The sequence below is a fragment of the Oncorhynchus kisutch genome, linkage group LG3 (genome assembly GCF_002021735.2).
Source record: "Oncorhynchus kisutch isolate 150728-3 linkage group LG3, Okis_V2, whole genome shotgun sequence".
NCBI classification, from domain to species: Eukaryota; Metazoa; Chordata; class Actinopteri; order Salmoniformes; family Salmonidae; genus Oncorhynchus; species Oncorhynchus kisutch.
Window position 1 is genome coordinate 41,994,643 of NC_034176.2, and position 19,329 is coordinate 42,013,971.

The 19,329-nt window shown below is 42.4% G+C and overlaps 1 protein-coding gene across 1 annotated transcript; it reads right to left on the reverse strand.

Annotated features, from left to right (window-relative positions):
* Positions 1 to 5,490: 5,490 nt before the first annotated feature.
* rnf180a (ring finger protein 180a) lies at positions 5,491 to 17,534 on the reverse strand. The gene is made up of 4 exons (XM_031815996.1): positions 16,797 to 17,534; positions 7,141 to 7,375; positions 5,986 to 6,111; positions 5,491 to 5,724 (listed from the first exon to the last, which is right to left on the reverse strand). Exons 1-4 carry the CDS (start codon positions 17,373 to 17,375, stop codon positions 5,522 to 5,524), a joined length of 1,143 nt encoding a protein of 380 aa, XP_031671856.1. The 5' UTR covers positions 17,376 to 17,534; the 3' UTR covers positions 5,491 to 5,521.
* Between the last annotated feature and the right edge of the window lie 1,795 nt (positions 17,535 to 19,329).

Sequence of the window (19,329 nt, forward strand, 5' to 3'; positions counted from 1 at the left end):
GATGACGTCTGGACCTTTATGTGTCGACCTACAATAGATTCAATTCAGTGTCCAAAGTGCATTGCTACAACACCGCTTGCGCCTGAACACAGTGTTTGCGTAGGCTAATTAGACCGTTTCTAATTTCTTATGTAACATAATTAAACTAATTAAAACAAGAGTTACAATAGACTAGATGTTTGTTTGGTCTAAATTGTAGAAATGCGTTGGTTGTTCATTGCGTCTCTTGCGCTCCTCTTCAGGCTGCGTGACCATTTATCTCCAAGGAGACAAATTCAAGTTAACAACATACAGTTGGCTCTAGTGCGTCCTCTACGCAAAAAAAAAGGCAAAAGACAGGAGAGCAAGTTCTGCAACAATCACCAGCAGTAGCCTGATACAAATGGATGACAATCTCTCAAGTTTGGAAACAGAGGTACCATGTAACAAACCGGAAGTAGTTCTCACTATTTTACACATTAATTATGTGTACGAAATAGAAGCAAGACCAGAATAACTGGTTGGCGGGGCCGCAAGGTAAAGGTTAGCTAGCTAACGTTTTGAAAAAACACTTAGGCCTAACTAACTTGAACTTCCGCTGGCTGGATCAAGTCTGGTTGAAATTTCACTCTGTCTAACGTCGGGCAATCTAGCTAGCCTTTGTAAACATTAGAATTTCACAAAACTAAATGTTAGCTATGGTTTTCTCCCCCAGGTTTGCCACTGCTCTAAAAGTATTACAGTCGCTAAATCCGTTGATAGTTTTCAGCGGTGACTGTCTGAGCCCTTCCTTGCTAAGCACAGTCACCAAGGGAAAGCATATGGTAGATGTTCTAAATAAATTAGGAGTCCACTGTGCCGTGTATGGTAAGTGCTTCTCTCCAACCATGCATTACTACTTAATTTTAATTGTACACAAAAATAATCCTGAGAGGATCCCTTTCTCCAAATTCATTACACAGAGCTCTCTCAACTCTCACTCACTCACACAGAGATCCCGCAAAACTAATAAGGGCTCAATTCAATCCGGATCGCGGTAGTTCAGGTTTACAGGTTTAAAGGTTTACAGGTTTAAAGGCAATGTTCCCGTTTTAGCAGAGACTGTATTCACAGTAAATTATGCATTGGTTGCCCCAATTGGAAATCACATTTACATTTCTATTATGGAATCTGTAACACTTCAGCTTTACAGATTGAATATAGCCCTTAATGTTGTTTCATTGTCTTCATCTAAGGCAACCATGAATTTGACTTAGGTGTGGACCTCTTGGAAGAACATACTAAAATGATGCCCTTCCCATGGTTCATTAACAATGTGTATGACAGGTCAGTTTCACCGAGCAATACTAGGCTATATATGCTGGTGGGTTAACACACTTATGCGCACATTACTTCGCAAGTGTCAATAAATCTTCAGTTGTACCTAAAGGGCTATCGCTTGTTTTACATCCAGTGTTTCATTTTAATGTAAACAAACAACAATTGTGCACTCAAAGGTTCACTAGTGAAACGTTGGTCCATGGCGTGGTCAGCAGCATCCTGGAGTGGAACGGCCTGAAGATCGATTTCATGGGCCTGGTAGAGGAGGACTGGATGGATACCCTGGGCACTGTGGACAAGAACGACATCAAGTATATAGACTACGTGGAGACAGCAGATTGACTGTCTGCTGAGCTGAGGGACAAAGGGGCTGACCTGGGCATCGCACTCACACACATGAGGTGGCGTAATGGCATCAGGCTAGCATCCAAGTCTAAAGGTGTGGATCTCATCCTGGGAGGACATGACCATGAGTGCAGGGTTCTGGAGGTCAATGGGATTGTGATTGTGAAGAATGGCTCAGAGTTCAGTTACATTTCGAAGAGTGATGTGTCGTGAAGGGCCAGGATTGGACTTTCGAGTACGGCTGTGTAAAGATAGCCACAATGAAAGACCTTGAGGAAGATGCAGGAATCCAGCAGAGTGTGAAAGGATACACTGATAATATGCTGGTGATTTTCTGTTGTTGCAGCTTAGTGTGTCTGTGTTACTAGCCTGGCCAGATGCCACTAAGCTGACGTTTTATGAATTTATGTCACTCTTGTCTCAGCACATGTTTGGAGAGGTGCTGTGCCACATAGAAGTGGCCTTGGATGGACGCTACGCCGCCGTGAGACGAGCAGAGTGCTACCTGGTTAATCTGGTCATCTATGCCATGCTGGAGGCCACTCATGCTGAGGTGGCTTTTTTAAACTCAGGTTATTACAACTTCCATTTTCTTTATGTTTCAGTCACAGGCATAGTTTTGGCTTATATGAAATATTACCTCCATATTCTATTTTCTTCTTTCTTTTTTTTACAGAGCAGACTTGTTGAATACAGAAAGAGTTTGGCACCCAGGTTAGAAACAAGCTATCAATCTACAGATGTAGGATCTTCATTTGATCACTCTTTTGTTACTGCACAGCAGGAAATCAGATCCCGTCAACCGTCCTTATCAACCACTTTGAGTCTGGCCGGATAGTCAGATGCATGAAGAGGTGCAAGTCTGGTCACATGATGGGCCTTATCAAGGTGTCCAGCAGCCCCTCTGTGTCTGGTGAGCACAGCTGCTTCTGTCATTCATAACACTCATTTCCAAGAGCTGACTAATGTCCTTCCTGTCCTGTTTTTCATTACTGTGCTGATCACATCTGTGATTGAGAGCTAACCTGGAGTGTGTACTGATGGTGTTTCTGCGGCCATTGAGAGATCCTAGAATGAGAGTCTGGAGGAAGAGGTGGGAGTGGCTCTGGTGCCCAGAGTGGAGGGCAGGATATTCCACGTCCAACCTGAGGGCTATTCAGAAACAGAAAGCTAACAGTAGGCAGGGCTGTTCCTCGTCTGATAATTCCACAGAGCAACTAAGCCAGGGCTCCATAGTCACCGTGGGAACCAGGGGACATTACATCAAGTCTTTTGCATCTCTCATCTACTGCTTGTTTTTATCAGCCTCATAAACAAGGCAGATTGTCAATAAACACTTGGACAGAAACATGAGATTAAAGTCATTCATTGTATTACTTCCTGGAACATTGTGCAATTCATTGACATTGCACTCGAAATTACTCAATAAATGTGAACATCGAAAACTAGTATATTACCAAAAATGTATTTATTTTGAATGATAAGCAGAGAGGGTCTACATTTGTGACGTAAGACGGTGTTGGTGTATCAGTATTTGAATGGAGGAAATAAGAAGAAGTGTCTACATGTGTCCATGATAACATTACAGTAATAAAGTCAGTATACTGAACTACATGTTTTTTTGCTGGGTTTTATTTGATTCAAACGAGTGAAAAGAAACAAGTCACAGAGGCCCTAAATATAAAGAGTATGACCAAAACGTCACCAAACAGAATAGGCCGTATAATAGTCCAAATTAACATCCATTACAGCAGTGTTCTTTCAACAGTAGAAGCAGGGAATCACTGATTTTGCACCCACATTGACTGAGACTCTCATTACAAAGGAAAACATCCAGTCATTTCCTGTTTACTGTAAGGAATTGTACCATACTCGTGTTACCCAATACTCTAATAGCACAACTGCTGATTTCAAGAAATGTTATTGTGAATACTTGGAATTGCAAAGACGACACACACAAGGAGTGCTCTGATGCCAGAATGAAACAGAAATTACACAATGACCATGAGAGGCACTTACAGCCGAAGAAAATGAATTGGATCCGCAATTCACTTCAGACGCATTGCTGAGAAACCCATATTTTTTAAATGAGCAGTAGAGGAAAGGCCGAAAAATGAAATTCAAATAAAATAATATTACCTGTATGTAACTGTTTTCTGTGTATATCAGTCAAATAAACCATTCGAAATGCTTGAGAAGAATTATACTTCTGGCAGGAGTGAAGGTGGCTTACAAATTGCTATAAGATCTTGCTTGGGACATTTGGACTAAGGTTCTACGTATCTGCGCAAAGCATCGTTCTGAGATATCACATCCAAGATCTAAGCAATATTTTGTAGTGAATTCTTCTTTCAAAACCCATTAAGGTCCCTACTGTAAAGGTATGTAAAGTGCAGACTATCAAAATCCTAAGACATTTGTAAAAACTGAAAATACAATAAAAAAATGTAGGGGGTTGCAATTGCAGATAGAACCATATGGCTCTGAAATGTCAAGCTGGGTTCAGCCATAAGATTCTATATGGCACAGAATACTAAAATGATTGAAGTTTCAATGGAAAAGTACAGACATTTAAGGATTAAGTAAAGACAATACCCTTCCATCTTTCTAATGCTATCATAAAAAATATAAATTCATGTTCATCACACATTTGTTAAAGAGATTGTTCCCTAAAATGACAAATACACTATATCCTATGGATAACCAGCAACATTGTTAAGTTTAGCTCTGGATGAGTAAACTGATATAGTTTTCTGGTCTCTGACACCCAAAGTCATTAAAAAAATGTTTAGTTATCAATAAAACGTGGTGATTTTTGTGAAATACTCCTTCCATTGAGACTTTCGTGTTGATATAGAACAAGACAAAAACAGCAATGCCTCTCCTAAGGGCCTTAAGAATGCAGGCGCCTGTATTTTTATTTTTTTTTGCCATGAAGAGCTTACGTTATGGCCATTCTTCTGAAAAAAACAAAATGAAAACAAAATCTAAGTAATTTAAAAAGAGGACCAGAACATATTATATGAATAATCAAGGACTTGGGACCATAAGGGTCTATCTACAAAATGCATTGTTTTGAGATTAGTATTTCTCAAGTCCCAGATCTCAGAACTGTTTTGTGATTTCTTCCTCTTTCATGACTCGATAAGTACATAATCTTAAATATAATTATTTTTGATTGACAACCCAGCATTGTGTGACTGGATTGCAGATATAACCTTATAGTACCAAGTTAAAAGGTGTTTGCACAGACAGAACTTTCAGATTTTTCATTTCTTTCAAAGTAAATTAACTTTAAAATGTTTGTTTTTTTATCAGACATACCTCAATTGTAAAGGACCACCTAAAGAGCAACCCTACGTGAATAACATTTTTTTTTAACCAAAATGTCAGATAGCTCCCAAGGTCACAAAATGTCCAAACATACTGAAGACTTAGAATCAATCCAGGTACCTTTTTGTGTTTTTGTGTTTCCATTAGACTTGAAACAGTGCCTTAGTGATATTATAGGTTGACTGTTTAGAGATCATGTACTTCTCCAATGCCTCCCATATGGTACCCTGTTTCCTCAATTCAGTAGGGTTCAACTGGAACACTGTTGGTTGTATTCTACCAAGCATATCTCCAATTTGTCTGTAGCTTACTCTGCCTCCTCCTCTCCTCTCCTCCATCCATCCATCCATCCATCCGTCCATCCGTCTACCCATCCATCCATCCACCCACCCACCCACCTACCCATCCATCCATCCACCCACCCACCCACCCACCCACCCACCCACCCACCCACCCACCCACCCACCCACCCACCCACCCACCTACCCACCCACCCACCCACCCAACCATCCATCCATCCATCCATCCATCCATCCATCTGACTTTAGAAAGAAGGGAAAAAGAAGTAGCAGAGAAAGCAGAAGATGATGAAGCCGATGACCCAGTTGACAGAATAGATATAGATAATGACCATGTCAATGTCAAAGCGCCAGCCGCGAGAATTGTCCTCAAAGTCCATGGCGTCTAGACGGTACCCCCCGTGGGGAAACTGACGCCTGGCTATTGGACTAGCTTGCCTCTGGAAACCTGGAGAAGGGTTGGAATGACAGGGGGGAAATCGGGTTATACCAACTTTCCTTCTGCATCTACATTAATCTTGGAATAGAACGTGTGCAGTAAGTAATAAATAATAATTCTGTAATCATAAAATAATGATTAAAAAAAAAAAAAATACATTACCATTTGGTCAACTTATCTCTACACCAAGTTTAATTTCCGACTGCAAAAAAATATATAACCAATAACCTTGCTTAATCAAGTCTATACAGTAGAGTCAATAACCCTCACCTCCAAAAATACGGAAAAGTTTCCTGCAGCTTGGGAGCGGCCATTTTGCACAGCTTGCCTTCTGGAAAGTCTGTTTCCGGGAAAAGTATTCCTTTGGGAAGAACGTCCGTGCTGTGTGGTTCAACTCTACAACACAGACAAAGAACAATAAAAGGCCCTTCATTGGTTTACTATCTCATTCTTTTAGTATCAAACACCATCACTGTTTATCTCTAACTATTTGGGTAGATTCTGGTCGATATTTAAAAATATTTTCTAATAGTTAAATGCTTTGTATTCATGTGTGATCCATACAGGAATCATCATTTTTGGAGATAAAAGAAGTTTGACCAAGTTTGACCTTGGCTTGGATAATCAGCAGAATAATCCCATTTCAAAACCACGCTGTCCAATCATCCTCAAGCACCCTTAATGGGTATGAGGTTCTCACTAGTTACCCTTAGCGCAAAAAATCAACTGCATTCAATCACCTTGCGCAATCTATCTGCAGTTAGTGTGCCACGAGTTAATAGTTTGTACCTGTGACCCATGTGAACGTAGCTCGGCTACATAAGCTTTGCTGTGGCAGGTTTGACCCATTTTGAAACCTGTCCTCATTCAGTTTATAGCCCTCCATCGTATTCATGTGTTGAAATAGAAGGCTGATTCTGTTGTATTTTCTGGCCAGTGCTGAGCCCAAGGAGTGTAACATTCCCTAGAGGAACTACAGGATCAAAAACACAGATAGTAACGCCTTAGTAATGCACCATGTCCAGATAAGTACGTTTGCCTTGATCGGTTCACGATCTGTACAACACGAATCGTCATAAATGCAGTACAGCTGTTCACATTTGAATTTCATGACAACAAGTCATTCCATTTTGTGGACGACGACAACTGTGGCGTGTGCTCAAGTAAAGTAGTATGTTCCAATTCTCTACAATGATCACCTTTCCTTATCTGTGTCCCTTTGTGACCATTTGATACGTGGAAGTACTGGATGGTTTCTAGCCTTGGTACCAGTCTGTTTAGCTCCTCCACTCCTTGTCCTCCCTGTCGTATGGCTAAACAGACTAGTACCCAGGCTAGATGGTTCCAGCACGGCTCTTCCTACTGCAGTATAGAGCAGTGGTCACGAGAGAGACCAGGAGAAAATGATTTGGATACTGTGCTCACCCGTCTGGAAGAAGACGTGAGTGATGGTGGTCCTGCAGAGTGGGCAAGGGGTGTTGGTTGGGCTGTTCTTAGCCAGGGTACGGAGGCAGGGCTCACAGAAGATGTGGTTACAGGGGTGGCACATGTAGGGGCTGAAGTAAACATCCAGACACACAGCACAGATGAAGCCCTCTCTGTCCCCGGCACTCACATCATCATCCTCCTCACTGCTGCTCGATGGGTTCCCAGTCGAACTCTGCAGAGACACAGAACACGCCAGCGGAGTTGCTTAGTTATTTCAAAAGAACAGGACAAAAACAGACGGATCAGTTGGGTTTCCTGTGGAACTCTAGGACAAAAAATGGCACAATGACACAACCCATTCAACCCATTCAAGGTTGTAATATAACCCACATAACATTTGAACTCTTTATGAATCTCAGATGAGGCTGGCAGTAGCCATTTGTGAGAATGTGTTCTTTTCCCCCTGAGATTCCATTCCATAATGCGTTTTATTCCCCCGATATTCTATTCCATTAATCTATATTTGATGTGTGGGCAGGTGTACCGGTGCAGGCCTGATGAAGGGGGGTGAGTTGAGGGTTTGGTAGATATGAAATTAAATGTTTAAATTAGGTGACGTAAGCCACTGTTTGCAATGATGCTAGGCCTACATAATCTTCCAATATATCATTCTGACAAATGTCAGTTAGTCAAGAATTTTGCCCCTACTGCACATCACAGTGTACAGTATACAGTAGAATAGTGATGAATCAAAGCTTTTATAGAGAGCTGCTTTGCTCCAGTTATTAAAAGTGAAGACAGTCTGAGTCCAATAAGCGAGTGCCATTATTAACTTGGAGATGGTTTTGCATTAGCAGGTACTCTAAATCTGGGAAAAGTCTGACACCCCACTGAGCCATTTATAGGCCTGGCACCTAATTTAGGTTTGAACTGGGGCAGTAGAGACAACTATTTTGCTGGGGGGAATGGCTATAGTGGTGCAGCTGAGATGTTACATATTTGGAAGAAAATAAGAAGCAGACAGCCCAGTTCTTCAGACACTCTAGGGCAGGGGTTTCAAACCTTTTCACTTAGGCCCCCGCATTGTGGAACATCCCGCGCGCTCACACCACGTCTATTTCTGTGGGCAAAAGCGCTGTTCATGACAAAAACTGTTCACACCTCTCTTGTTGGCGGAGAGAAAATGTTGCAAGGTTAAAAGCTTATTTAGCTAAATTCTACATTTGAAAAAACAAGCTAAAATGGGCAAGTTGAGTTGATCTGGACATTTCTGACAAGTTATAAATAGCTCTCTAAGGTGTGCAATGACTGACATAACTAGAGGAAAGCAAAGCTGAGCAAAAGAACAGTACAGTACAGCCAGCATTCCCAAAGACACAGCTAGAATGATAACACATACACATACAATGCTTAACCGGCAGTGTACAAGATTAATCTTATCACAGAACACAGCATAACACATACAAGATAACTATCAAAATTACTTCATGTGTACTGGGTCGTTCCATGAAATTGGTTGCCTTTTGAGTACCTGTGATACGCCAAATGACCAAGAGTATGTGGACAACTGCTTGTCGAACATCTCATGTTGGAAGATTAGGCCTGGCTCGCAGTCGGCATTCCAATTCATCCGAAAGGTATTCGATGGGGATGAGGTCAGGGCTCTGTGCAGACCAGTCAAGTTTTTCCACACCGATCTAGACAAACCATTTCTGTATGCATGCTGGTCTAAGGCACTGCATCTCAGTGCAAGAGGCGTCACTACAGTCCCTAGTTTGAATTCAGGGCAGCGCACAATTGGCCCCCCGTCATCCGGGTTTGGCCGGAGTAGGCCGTCATTGTAAATAAGAATTTGTTCTTAACTGACTTGCCTTGTTAAATAAAGGTAAAATAAAAAATGTATTGTGCACGGGACCATTGTCATGCTGAAACAGGAAAGGGACTTCCCCAAACTGTTGCCACAAAGTTGGAAGCACAGAATCACCTAGGATGTCATAGTATGCTGTAGCATTAAGATTTCCCTTCACTGGAACGAAGGGTCTTAGCCCGAACCATGAACAACAGCCCCAGGCCATTATTCCTCCTCCACCAAACATTTTTACTTGGCACTATGCATTCGGGCAGGTAGTGTTCTGGCTTCCGCCAAACCCAGAATCGTCTGTCGGACTGCCAGATGGTGAAGCGTGATTAGCGTTTCCACTGCTCCAGAGTCCAATGGCGGCGAGCTTTACACCACCAAGCTGACGCTTGGCATTGCGCATGGTGATCTTAGGCTTGTGTGCGGCTGCTCGGCCATGGAAACCGATTTCATGAAGCTCCCGACTAACAGTTATTGTGCTGACGTGGCTTCCAGAGGCAGTTTGGAACACGGTAGTGAGTGTTGCAACCAAGGACAGACTATTTCTACGCGCTACGTGCTTCAGCACTTGGCGGTCCCGTTCTGTGAACTTGTAAGGCCTACCACTTCGTGGCTGAGCCGTTGTTGCTCCAAGCCATTTCCACTTGACAATAACAGCACTGACAGTTGACCGGGGCAGCTCTAGCAGGGTAGAAATTTGACGAACTGACTTGTTGGAAAGGTGGCAACGGGTGCTGCTGAAATAGTCGAATCCACTCATTTGAAGGGGTGTCCACATACTTTTGTATATATAGTGTAGTATAATATATAGTGTATAATGATAGTAGCCACAACTACGGTGTTCATCAATTCTGACCCTGTGGACCCACAGTGTATACAGGCCTTTGTTTTATCCCAGTATATATTTTGCCTTGGAGTAATGTCCAACTCAGTACAAAAGTTTAATTTCCACTCACAGCATTCAAACTGGCATCTTCAAGTAATGTAGTCATCTAGCCAACTCCATAACTCCATCCATAGCAAGTTACTCGTAACAATGCACAAAACCAATCTCATAATCATATGGCCACAATTATATCAGCTAGGAGAACATTGTATGTGTAATGTGCATGGCAGCTTCTACATATGCTAATTGCCATCATGGCCACAGAGAATGATGTCAGAAACAAAACAACAGCCAGTCACAATCATTCCAGTCCAGCAACGTGACTGTGGATCTGCACCGGCCAATCCAACTGGAATCTGTTCTTTTGTTTGGGTGGTTTTGAAGGGCTCTCTGCCCAAGCGTCATCACGCAGCCAATTCAGATATAACCCCACTTCAACTGCACAGACAATGGCTATTGAGTCAAGCTGGCCGCTGATGGGGCTTGTTTAGAGTCAGCGGGACACCCACACTCACATACATGGGCGTGCACACGCACAGGCCACATGCACACGTACATGCACAGTGGAGGCTCCTGAGGGGAGGATGGCTCATAATAATGTCTGTAACGGTGCAAATGGAATGGCATCAAACACATTGAAACCATGTGTTTGATACCATTCCACCTATTCCACTCCCCCCCCCCCCCCACACACACACACAATTAAGGTGCCACCAACTTCCTGTGATGCCCACACATGCACGCAGGCACACACACACATACACTGACATTGATGGGCCTCTCGAGAGTCAGTAATCAGCCCACACAGTTACTCAACATGTAATGCAGAGAGAGAGAGAGAGAGCGGGAGAGGTGAGGGAACAATTAACTTTGTTCCACAGCATAGTAAGGGGTTGCCTTGTTTTTGTCAATAAATGCCTCATACACTTTGGGTAAAATGAACTTCATGTACCTACACCCCCTGCTTTGTCTACATACAACAAAGCTCCATCCTTGCTGTGACTTGTTTGGCACAGGGACATGTTGGCTATAGAAACAAAACCGGAAACTCGTCTATTGAGACACATTGGCTGTCTGCTACAGAACTGAACAATTTACATACAGTGGGGCAAAAAAGTATTTAGTGCAAGTTCTCTCACTTAAAAAGATGAGAGAGGCCTGTAATTTTCATCATAGGTACACCAGAAAATCACATTGTAGGATTTTTAATGAATTTATTTGCAAATTATGGTGGAAAATAAGTATTTGGTCACCTACAAACAAGCAATATTTCTGGGTCTCACAGACCTGTAACTTCTTCTTTAAGAGCCTCCTCTGTCCTCCACTCGTTACCTGTATTAATGGCACCTGTTTGAACTTGTTATCAGTATAAAAGACACCTGTCCACAACCTCAAACAGTCACACTCCAAACTCCACTATGGCCAAGACCAAAGAGCTGTCAAAGGACACCAGAAACAAAATTGTAGACCTGCACCAGGCTGGGAAGACTGAATCTGCAATAGGTAAGCAGCTTGGTTTGAAGAAATCAACTGTGGGAGCAATTATTAGGAAATTGAAGACATACAAGACCACTGATAATCTCCCTCGATCTGGGGCTCCATGCAAGATCTCACCCTGTGGGGTCAAAATGATCACAAGAACGGTGAGCAAAAATCCCAGAACCACACGGGGGGACCTAGTGAATGACCTGCAGAGAGCTGGGACCAAAGTAACAAAGCTTACCATCAGTAACACACTACGCCGCCAGGGACTCAAATCCTGCAGTGCCAGACGTGTCCCCTTGCTTACGCCAGTACAGGTCCAGGCCCGTCTGAAGTTTGCTAGAGAGCATTTGGATGATCCAGAAGAAGATTGGGAGAATGTCATATGGTCAGATGAAACCAAAATATAACTTTTTGGTAAAAACTCAACTCGTCGTGTTTGGAGGACAAAGAATGCTGAGTTGCATCCAAAGAACACCATACCTACTGTGAAGCATGGGGGTGGAAACATCATGCTTTGGGGCTGTTTTTCTGCAAAGGGACCAGGACGACTGATCCGTGTAAAGGAAAGAATGAATGGGGCCATGTTTCGTGAGATTTTGAGTGAAAACCTCCTTCCATCAGCAAGGGCATTAAAGATGAAACGTGGCTGGGTCTTTCAGCATGACAATGATCCCAAACACACCACCCGGGCAACGAAGGAGTGGCTTCGTAAGAAGCATTTCAAGGTCCTGGAGTGGCCTAGCCAGTCTCCAGATCTCAACCCCATAGAAAATCTTTGGAGGGAGTTGAAAGTCCGTGTTGCCCAGAAACAGCCCCAAAACATCACTGCTCTAGAGGAGATCTGCATGGTGGAATGGGCCAAAATACTAGCACCAGTGTGTGAAAACCTTGTGAAGACTTAAGAAAACGTTTGACCTCTGTCATTGCCAACAAAGGGTATATAACAAAGTATTGAGATATACTTTTGTTCTTGACCAAATACTTATTTTCCACCATAATTTGCAAATACATTGATTAAAAATCCTACAATTGTAACGGCGTTCTTCGTTTGTTGAAAGAGAGTCGGACCGAAATGCAGCGTGGTGGTTACTCATGATCTTTAATGAAGGAAAAGTGACGATACATGAAATAACGAAATAAATACAAAAAACAACAAACGGAACGTGAAACTTATTACAGCCTATCTGGTGAACACTACACAGAGACAGGAACAATCACCCACGAAATACAAAGCGAACTCAGGCTACCTAAATACGGTTCCCAATCAGAGGCAACGAGAAGCACCTGACTGCTGATTGAGAACCGCCTCAGGCAGCCAAGCCTATACAACACCCCTAATCAGCCGCGATCCCAAATACTACAAACCCCAATACGAAACACAACACACAAACCCATGTCACACCCTGGCCTGAACAAATAATTAAAGAAAACACAAAATACTAAGACCAAGGCGTGACAACAATGTGATTTTCTGTTTTTTTTTTTCTCATTTTGTCTGTCATAGTTGAAGTGTACCTATGATGAAAATTACAGGCCTCTCTCATCTTTTTAAGTGGGAGAACATGCACAATTGGTGGCTGACTAAATACTTTTTTGCCCCACTGTATGACATACTCCAGTAGGCAAATGCTACAGTGTGCAAAACCACACACGAGCAAGTCGTCACACACACTGCACACAGCGCACTGCTTGGTATTTGTGTAAATGACAGACTGTTGTAGTAGAGCTAAAGGTTTGTCTACAACAACCCAAAGTCCTGAATTGTTCATGGGGTTCGTAGCTCTTTCTTTCAGTCAAATGACCTAGTGGCCTCATGGGTGGAATGTTACTAATATTTTTCATGACGTTACAATTAATAAACACTATTTCGAAAAACAATACCGAAAATCTGGTGTTTCTGTGTCAAACAGTTTTGCTATATTTCAGTCTTCTGTGATGTATATAAAGTGTAATATTGGGATGCAAACTCAAAATGTAATACATTTCAACTCTATATCTGACATGGTATAGGTGTCTTCTTCTCTTTTTGTCACATAACCATCTGTGTGTGGTGTATGCTTTTGTGTCAGAGTAGATTATTTTGTTGAAGACTACCAAGAAACACTGTGTGAATCTGATTTAGACCACGGCAGTAACAGGTTAACCGGATCAATAAAGTAATTTAAGCTTGTGTGAGAAGCGTTAATGGCCTTTGTATTTAAATGAATCCGAAGTTTCAGTTCCATACAGCTGATCCTTTATCAGGAAACAAGAAGTGATGGCTTCAAACTGTGGTCAGTCAAAGGAAAAGATACACACAGCCGACTGTCCATACCACGTCATTTCAACACGGAGAATTGGAAAATATTTGGTACATACATTGATCACTGAGATTCCAACCTATTTTCACCTTCTCAAAAAGTTTGCTGAATTCCCAATGCATTATCACTATGCTTTCAACCATCTAAAAGCACAAGCAAATTCCAATGGGAAATCCTGTCTGATTGTTGGTTGAGTTGTCACCTACAGTAAAACACTGCACTTTTAACCATTCCAAATCACAGCAAAGTTCAAATGGGAATACAATCTTAGCTATTTCGTTTGTTTATACAGCGACGTAATGCATTATCACTGTGCTCCGTCTAATAGTGCAACCAAATGACCTGGATTGCATTAAAGTGCATGGTGCAAGGGATCGACGTCGTTTGAGATTCTGTGCAGATTCTTATAGCAATTGTGAAGATTTCCATAGACCTGCGAGCCCGAACATGCACCCTTTCTATTATGATTACATTAAGACGATGTGTTGTTACAGTAACCTCAAAATGGGGCCATGGATGTGTTACTCATTTTAAGGTTGAATAAATACTGTTACATTAGTTTGTAAAATAGCCTCAACATTAAGCAATTTACCGTTTTACAAAAGTAATATTCAATCGTATTTGGTTGACAACGCAACCAAATATCATCATTTAATGGAGATGTATCTACTGCTTGGATTGTTAGAGCTGAGCTGCTGGCTTAGTCTGATTCTTTTATTTCTTTAACCTTTATTTTTGGTTGAGATGGAGACGTGAAAGCAACAAATCATTTGTTAACTTGTTGCCAGTTAATAGGCTATTTACCTTATTGCAAATGTGATATTGAATTGCCTTTGGTTGCCAACGCAACCAAATATCAACATTTGAAGGAGAAGATTCTTCTGCTTGGACATCTGTGCTTTAATTCCAGTTGGTCTAGAAATGAATCATTTATATTTGGACTCACGTCTACATTTCAAACACAAATCAAAGTTAAAGAATAGCACTAAATCAAGTCAAATCCAACTTTAAATACAGTTTGACTTGATTGAATCATATTCTTAAACTTTGGTTTTTGGTTGAGATGGAGACGTGAATCCAACACATTATTAACTGTAGATGACATTGGAAATTGGAAGCTTGAAACCCTAGGCCTATATGTATTGTCTATTTACAGTTGAATCCTGGGCCTATATGTATTGTCTATTTACAGTTGAAATCCTGGGCCTATATGCATTGTCTATTTACAGTAGAAACCCTAGGCCTATATGTATTGTCTATTTACAGTTGAAATCCTGGGCCTATATGCATTGTCTATTTACAGTTGAAATCCTGGACCTATATGTATTGTCTATTTACAGTTGAAATCCTGGGCCTATATGCATTGTCTATTTACAGTTGAAATCCTGGGCCTATATGCATTGTCTATTTACAGTTGAAATCCTGGGCCTATATGTATTGTCTATTTACAGTTGAAACCCTGGGCCTATATGTATTGTCTATTTACAGTTGAAACCCTGGGCCTATATGTATTGTCTATTTACAGTTGAAACCCTGGGCCTATATGTATTGTCTATTTACAGTTGAAACCCTGGGCCTATATGTATTGTCTATTTACAGTTGAAACCCTGGGCCTATATGTATTGTCTATTTACAGTTGAAATCCTGGGCCTATATGCATTGTCTATTTACAGTTGAAATCCTGGGCCTATATGCATTGTCTATTTACAGTTGAAATCCTGGGCCTATATGTATTGTCTATTTACAGTTGAAACCCTGGGCCTATATGTATTGTCTATTTACAGTTGAAACCCTGGGCCTATATGTATTGTCTGTTTACAGTTGAATCCTGGGCCTATATGTATTGTCTATTTACAGTTGAAACCCTAGGCCTATATGTATTGTCTATTTACAGTTGAATCCTGGGCCTATATGTATTGTCTATTTACAGTTGAATCCTGGGCCTATATGTATTGTCTATTTACAGTTGAATCCTGGGCCTTTATGTATTGTCTATTTACAGTTGAAACCCTGGGCCTAAATGTATTGTCTATTTACAGTTGGAAACTCTAGGCCTATATGTATTGTCTATTTACAGTTGAATCCTGGGCCTATATGTATTGTCTATTTACAGTTGAATCCTGGGCCTTTATGTATTGTCTATTTACAGTTGAAACCCTGGGCCTATATGTATTGTCTATTTACAGTTGAAATCCTGGGCCTATACGTATTGTCTATTTACAGTTGGTCCTGGGCCTATATGTATTGTCTATTTACAGTTGAATCCTGGGCCTATATGTATTGTCTATTTACAGTTGAATCCTGGGCCTATATGTATTGTCTATTTACAGTTGAATCCTGGGCCTATATGTATTGTCTATTTACAGTTGAATCCTGGGGTAAATTACTTCTCAAATGCTATATAGGCCTAAATCACATCATTGATGATATATGATTGATAAAGTATGGTTACGTTTAATTTGCTCTGTTGAACCTACCCTTTGGAATGACATCCATAGCAACAGTGAATATTTTAAGTGGACATTCCTCAACAGTCATTCTCATCATAGCACATTGGTAGTAGTCAGTGACAAATATCAAAGCTGTGCAGGGCTGGGCTATGTTAATACTGTGGATGAGAAACCAAAGCTAGATCAACTCTCCAGTATGAGGTTCTGTCCAGACTATAGTTTGTTTTCTTATCGTGGATATTACGTTGAAGATCTGACATTGTTTCAAAGGTAGAGATTCAACATATTTTATACAAGGAGTGTCCATGTTGAAAATGAGTTACTGTGATGACATAATCCTGTGGTTGAAATTGTACCCTCAAAACAACATGTCAATCCTTTTTTCAAATCCAATGTATTTGCCACCTTGATTCCATGTCATAATGAGTTGACAAATGACTTTGAAACAACATTGGTAATAACCAGTTCGTGCCCAGTGGGAGTATATTGTTGAGCAGCAATAGTCTTGTATTAAAGGGGAAGTTCAGTATTTTACAACTTAATGTTAGATGGTTCTTCACCCTGAAAGTAGTCTATAGGTCAGGAGAAACTGTAATACATGGTTCAGTTCTATTTTAACAGCCACTACTAACTTTAGCCAACGCTAGTTAAAAAACAATTGCGGTCTCTCTCACCTGTCTATTCTCCAGCAGCTGGCTCTGTCTCCATCTCTCTCTCCTCCTCTGCCTCTTCCTCAGACTCTTCACCCTGTTCCTCTCTCTTTTAGTCATCCTCCTATCCATCGCTGCTGGAGCAGGGGACAAGGGCACAGCCGTAGTCAGCGTCTGAGTCACCACCCCTATCACACCACTACCCCCTGCCTCTCCTCCCTCCTCCTCTTCTTCTCCCTCTTCTTCCTCATCCTCTTCCTCTTCCAGCTCTAAGCTGCTGTGGGAGAAGAGGCGTGTCCGAGTCCTTCTTCTCGGGGACAATTGGCCAATCCCAATCCCTGGCTCTACCCAGAATGCACCTGGCTCTCTAACCGTGTACATGCCACATCGCGTTTCCGTGATGTCCATCCTTTGCGACAGTCTCCTTGGTGACAGTGTGGAGGTTCTGATTCGGATGGATGGGCGGAGTAGGGTGGGAGAGATGGAGCCGGAGGCTTGGCGTGGAGACCTGAGGGTGGTGCTAGATCGTTGGTAACTGGCGTGGGGTTGTCCAGGTGAGGGTAGTCCTCTCTGTAGTCTCCCCTGACCCTCTGGAGCCTCCATGGTGTTAGTCTGAAGAGGGTTAGAGTTACTGTTTGGAAAGCTTTGTGTCCTGCCCCTCCGGTCCTCTCTGTCCCTGTCCCTGTTTCTATCCCAGTCACTAGCTCCCTCTCTCTCTTGGTCTCTGGTCTCTCTTTCTCTATTTCTCTGGCTGTCTCTTTCTCTGTCCCTGTCCCTCTCATGGTCTCTATTTCTCTCACCTGCACTCTCTTTATCTCTGTCCCTCTCTCTCTCTCTGTTTCTATCTTCTGCAGTTCCTTGTTCTCTGTCCCTCTCCCTATCACAGCCTCTATTCCTCTCTCCTGCTCTCTCTCTGTCCATCTCTCTGTAGTCCTCACTACGAGCCGTTCGATGTGCCTTTCTCCCAGGTAGCGTCGGCCTTGCTATCTGCTCCACCCCGGCTGAGCGAGCCTCGCTCTCTGGTCCACCTGGATCTACGTACCTTAACCGAGGCCTGACCTCTAGACACAGGGCTTCAGCCACACACCCCAGCTCACCATCACTGTCTTCTCTACTACCACCACCACCACCCACGTCATCACCAGCAGCAGCACCATAAAGACTAGTGGCTCCCACACGCGAGCACATGACCCAGCTCTCTCAGCCCTCACCAGTACACCTGGTATATGCCCACCCAGACTACCCTCTCTTCTAATCCAATCACTCCAGATGGCCACCTGTCTCTCTGGTCCTCTCTCTCTCTCCAGTTGATATTACTCCCTGTCCCTCTCCCTGGTCTGGTCGTTGGTGGTTCTGTATGCCCGGGCCTATAGCTCTCTCAGGGCTCAGGGGAGCGTTCGAGCACACCTTCGACCCCCAGATGTTCACAGATTTGAGCAGAGCAGAGCGGCCACCTGCCCTACTCTGGTGACCCCCTGGGACATACTGCACTGTTGACAAAGCTATAGCCCCCCTGGTGAGCCCCAGCACAAAATGGGTGCATTCAGTCTCCCAATTGTCCTGCGGGGCCTATAGAAAAACATGCAGCCACACAGCACAACAATGCAGCCATTGAACACAAAAACAGAAGGCAAAATAACCAGAGTTTTTGTTTTCAACAAACTTGGTCAGCTCTTTCACTTTCTGGTTAATCAGCAGGGTGTGTGTGTGTGTGTGTGTGTGTGCGTGCATGCGTGCGTGTGTGTGTGTGTGTGTGTGTGTGTGTGTGTGTGTGTGTGTGTGTGTGTGTGTGTGTGTGTGTGTGTGTGTGTGTGTGCGCGTGCGTGCGTGTGTGTGTGTGTGCGCGCGTGCGTGTATATGTGTAAGTACATTTCAGTGGAATTTCAACAAGGCAGAAACAATAAATAGATGAGTACATTAACTTGTTTATTTTAATCGTAATGGTTCATGTTGCATTACCATAAATACTTTAATCAATGAGTAACTGGTGATCTTATAACTTTTGAGGGGGGAATAATCTATTAATTTAAGAGACAACATTTCTTTAAATAGCATTTAAGTGGGTGATGTTAGTGGGTGGTGGGCAGTCAAGGTGTTTGTTTGGGGAACTGAAAATGAAAATTGTCAATATTATAATCATAAATTAGAAGGTGCGATTTGAAATGGTTATATGTTTGTAGTACATGTAAAAGCAATGAGTGAGAGGCCCATTCAATCTGTGAGAGAATAGCCCAGCCAGTTCCTGTGCAGCAAATCCTCGACGATGTAAAATGCAAAGACTACCAGCGTAGAGGGCCTACCACATGCCACCACTAGTCCGTTGGTGGGAAACAGAATCAGAATCGTTCATAGTGTAACGTACACAAAGTCCGCGTGTTGGGCAGGACTTTATTTTACGGTATAGACATTATGTAGGCCTACTTAACGACATGGTGAAATGGTAATTACACAATAATAATTAAATGAAGGCCTATTATTACTTGTTTCTATGGGATTTACCACTTGACACTCATACGATCCCATCTATGAGCAGCATGTAGGCATTTAGCCTATCGGC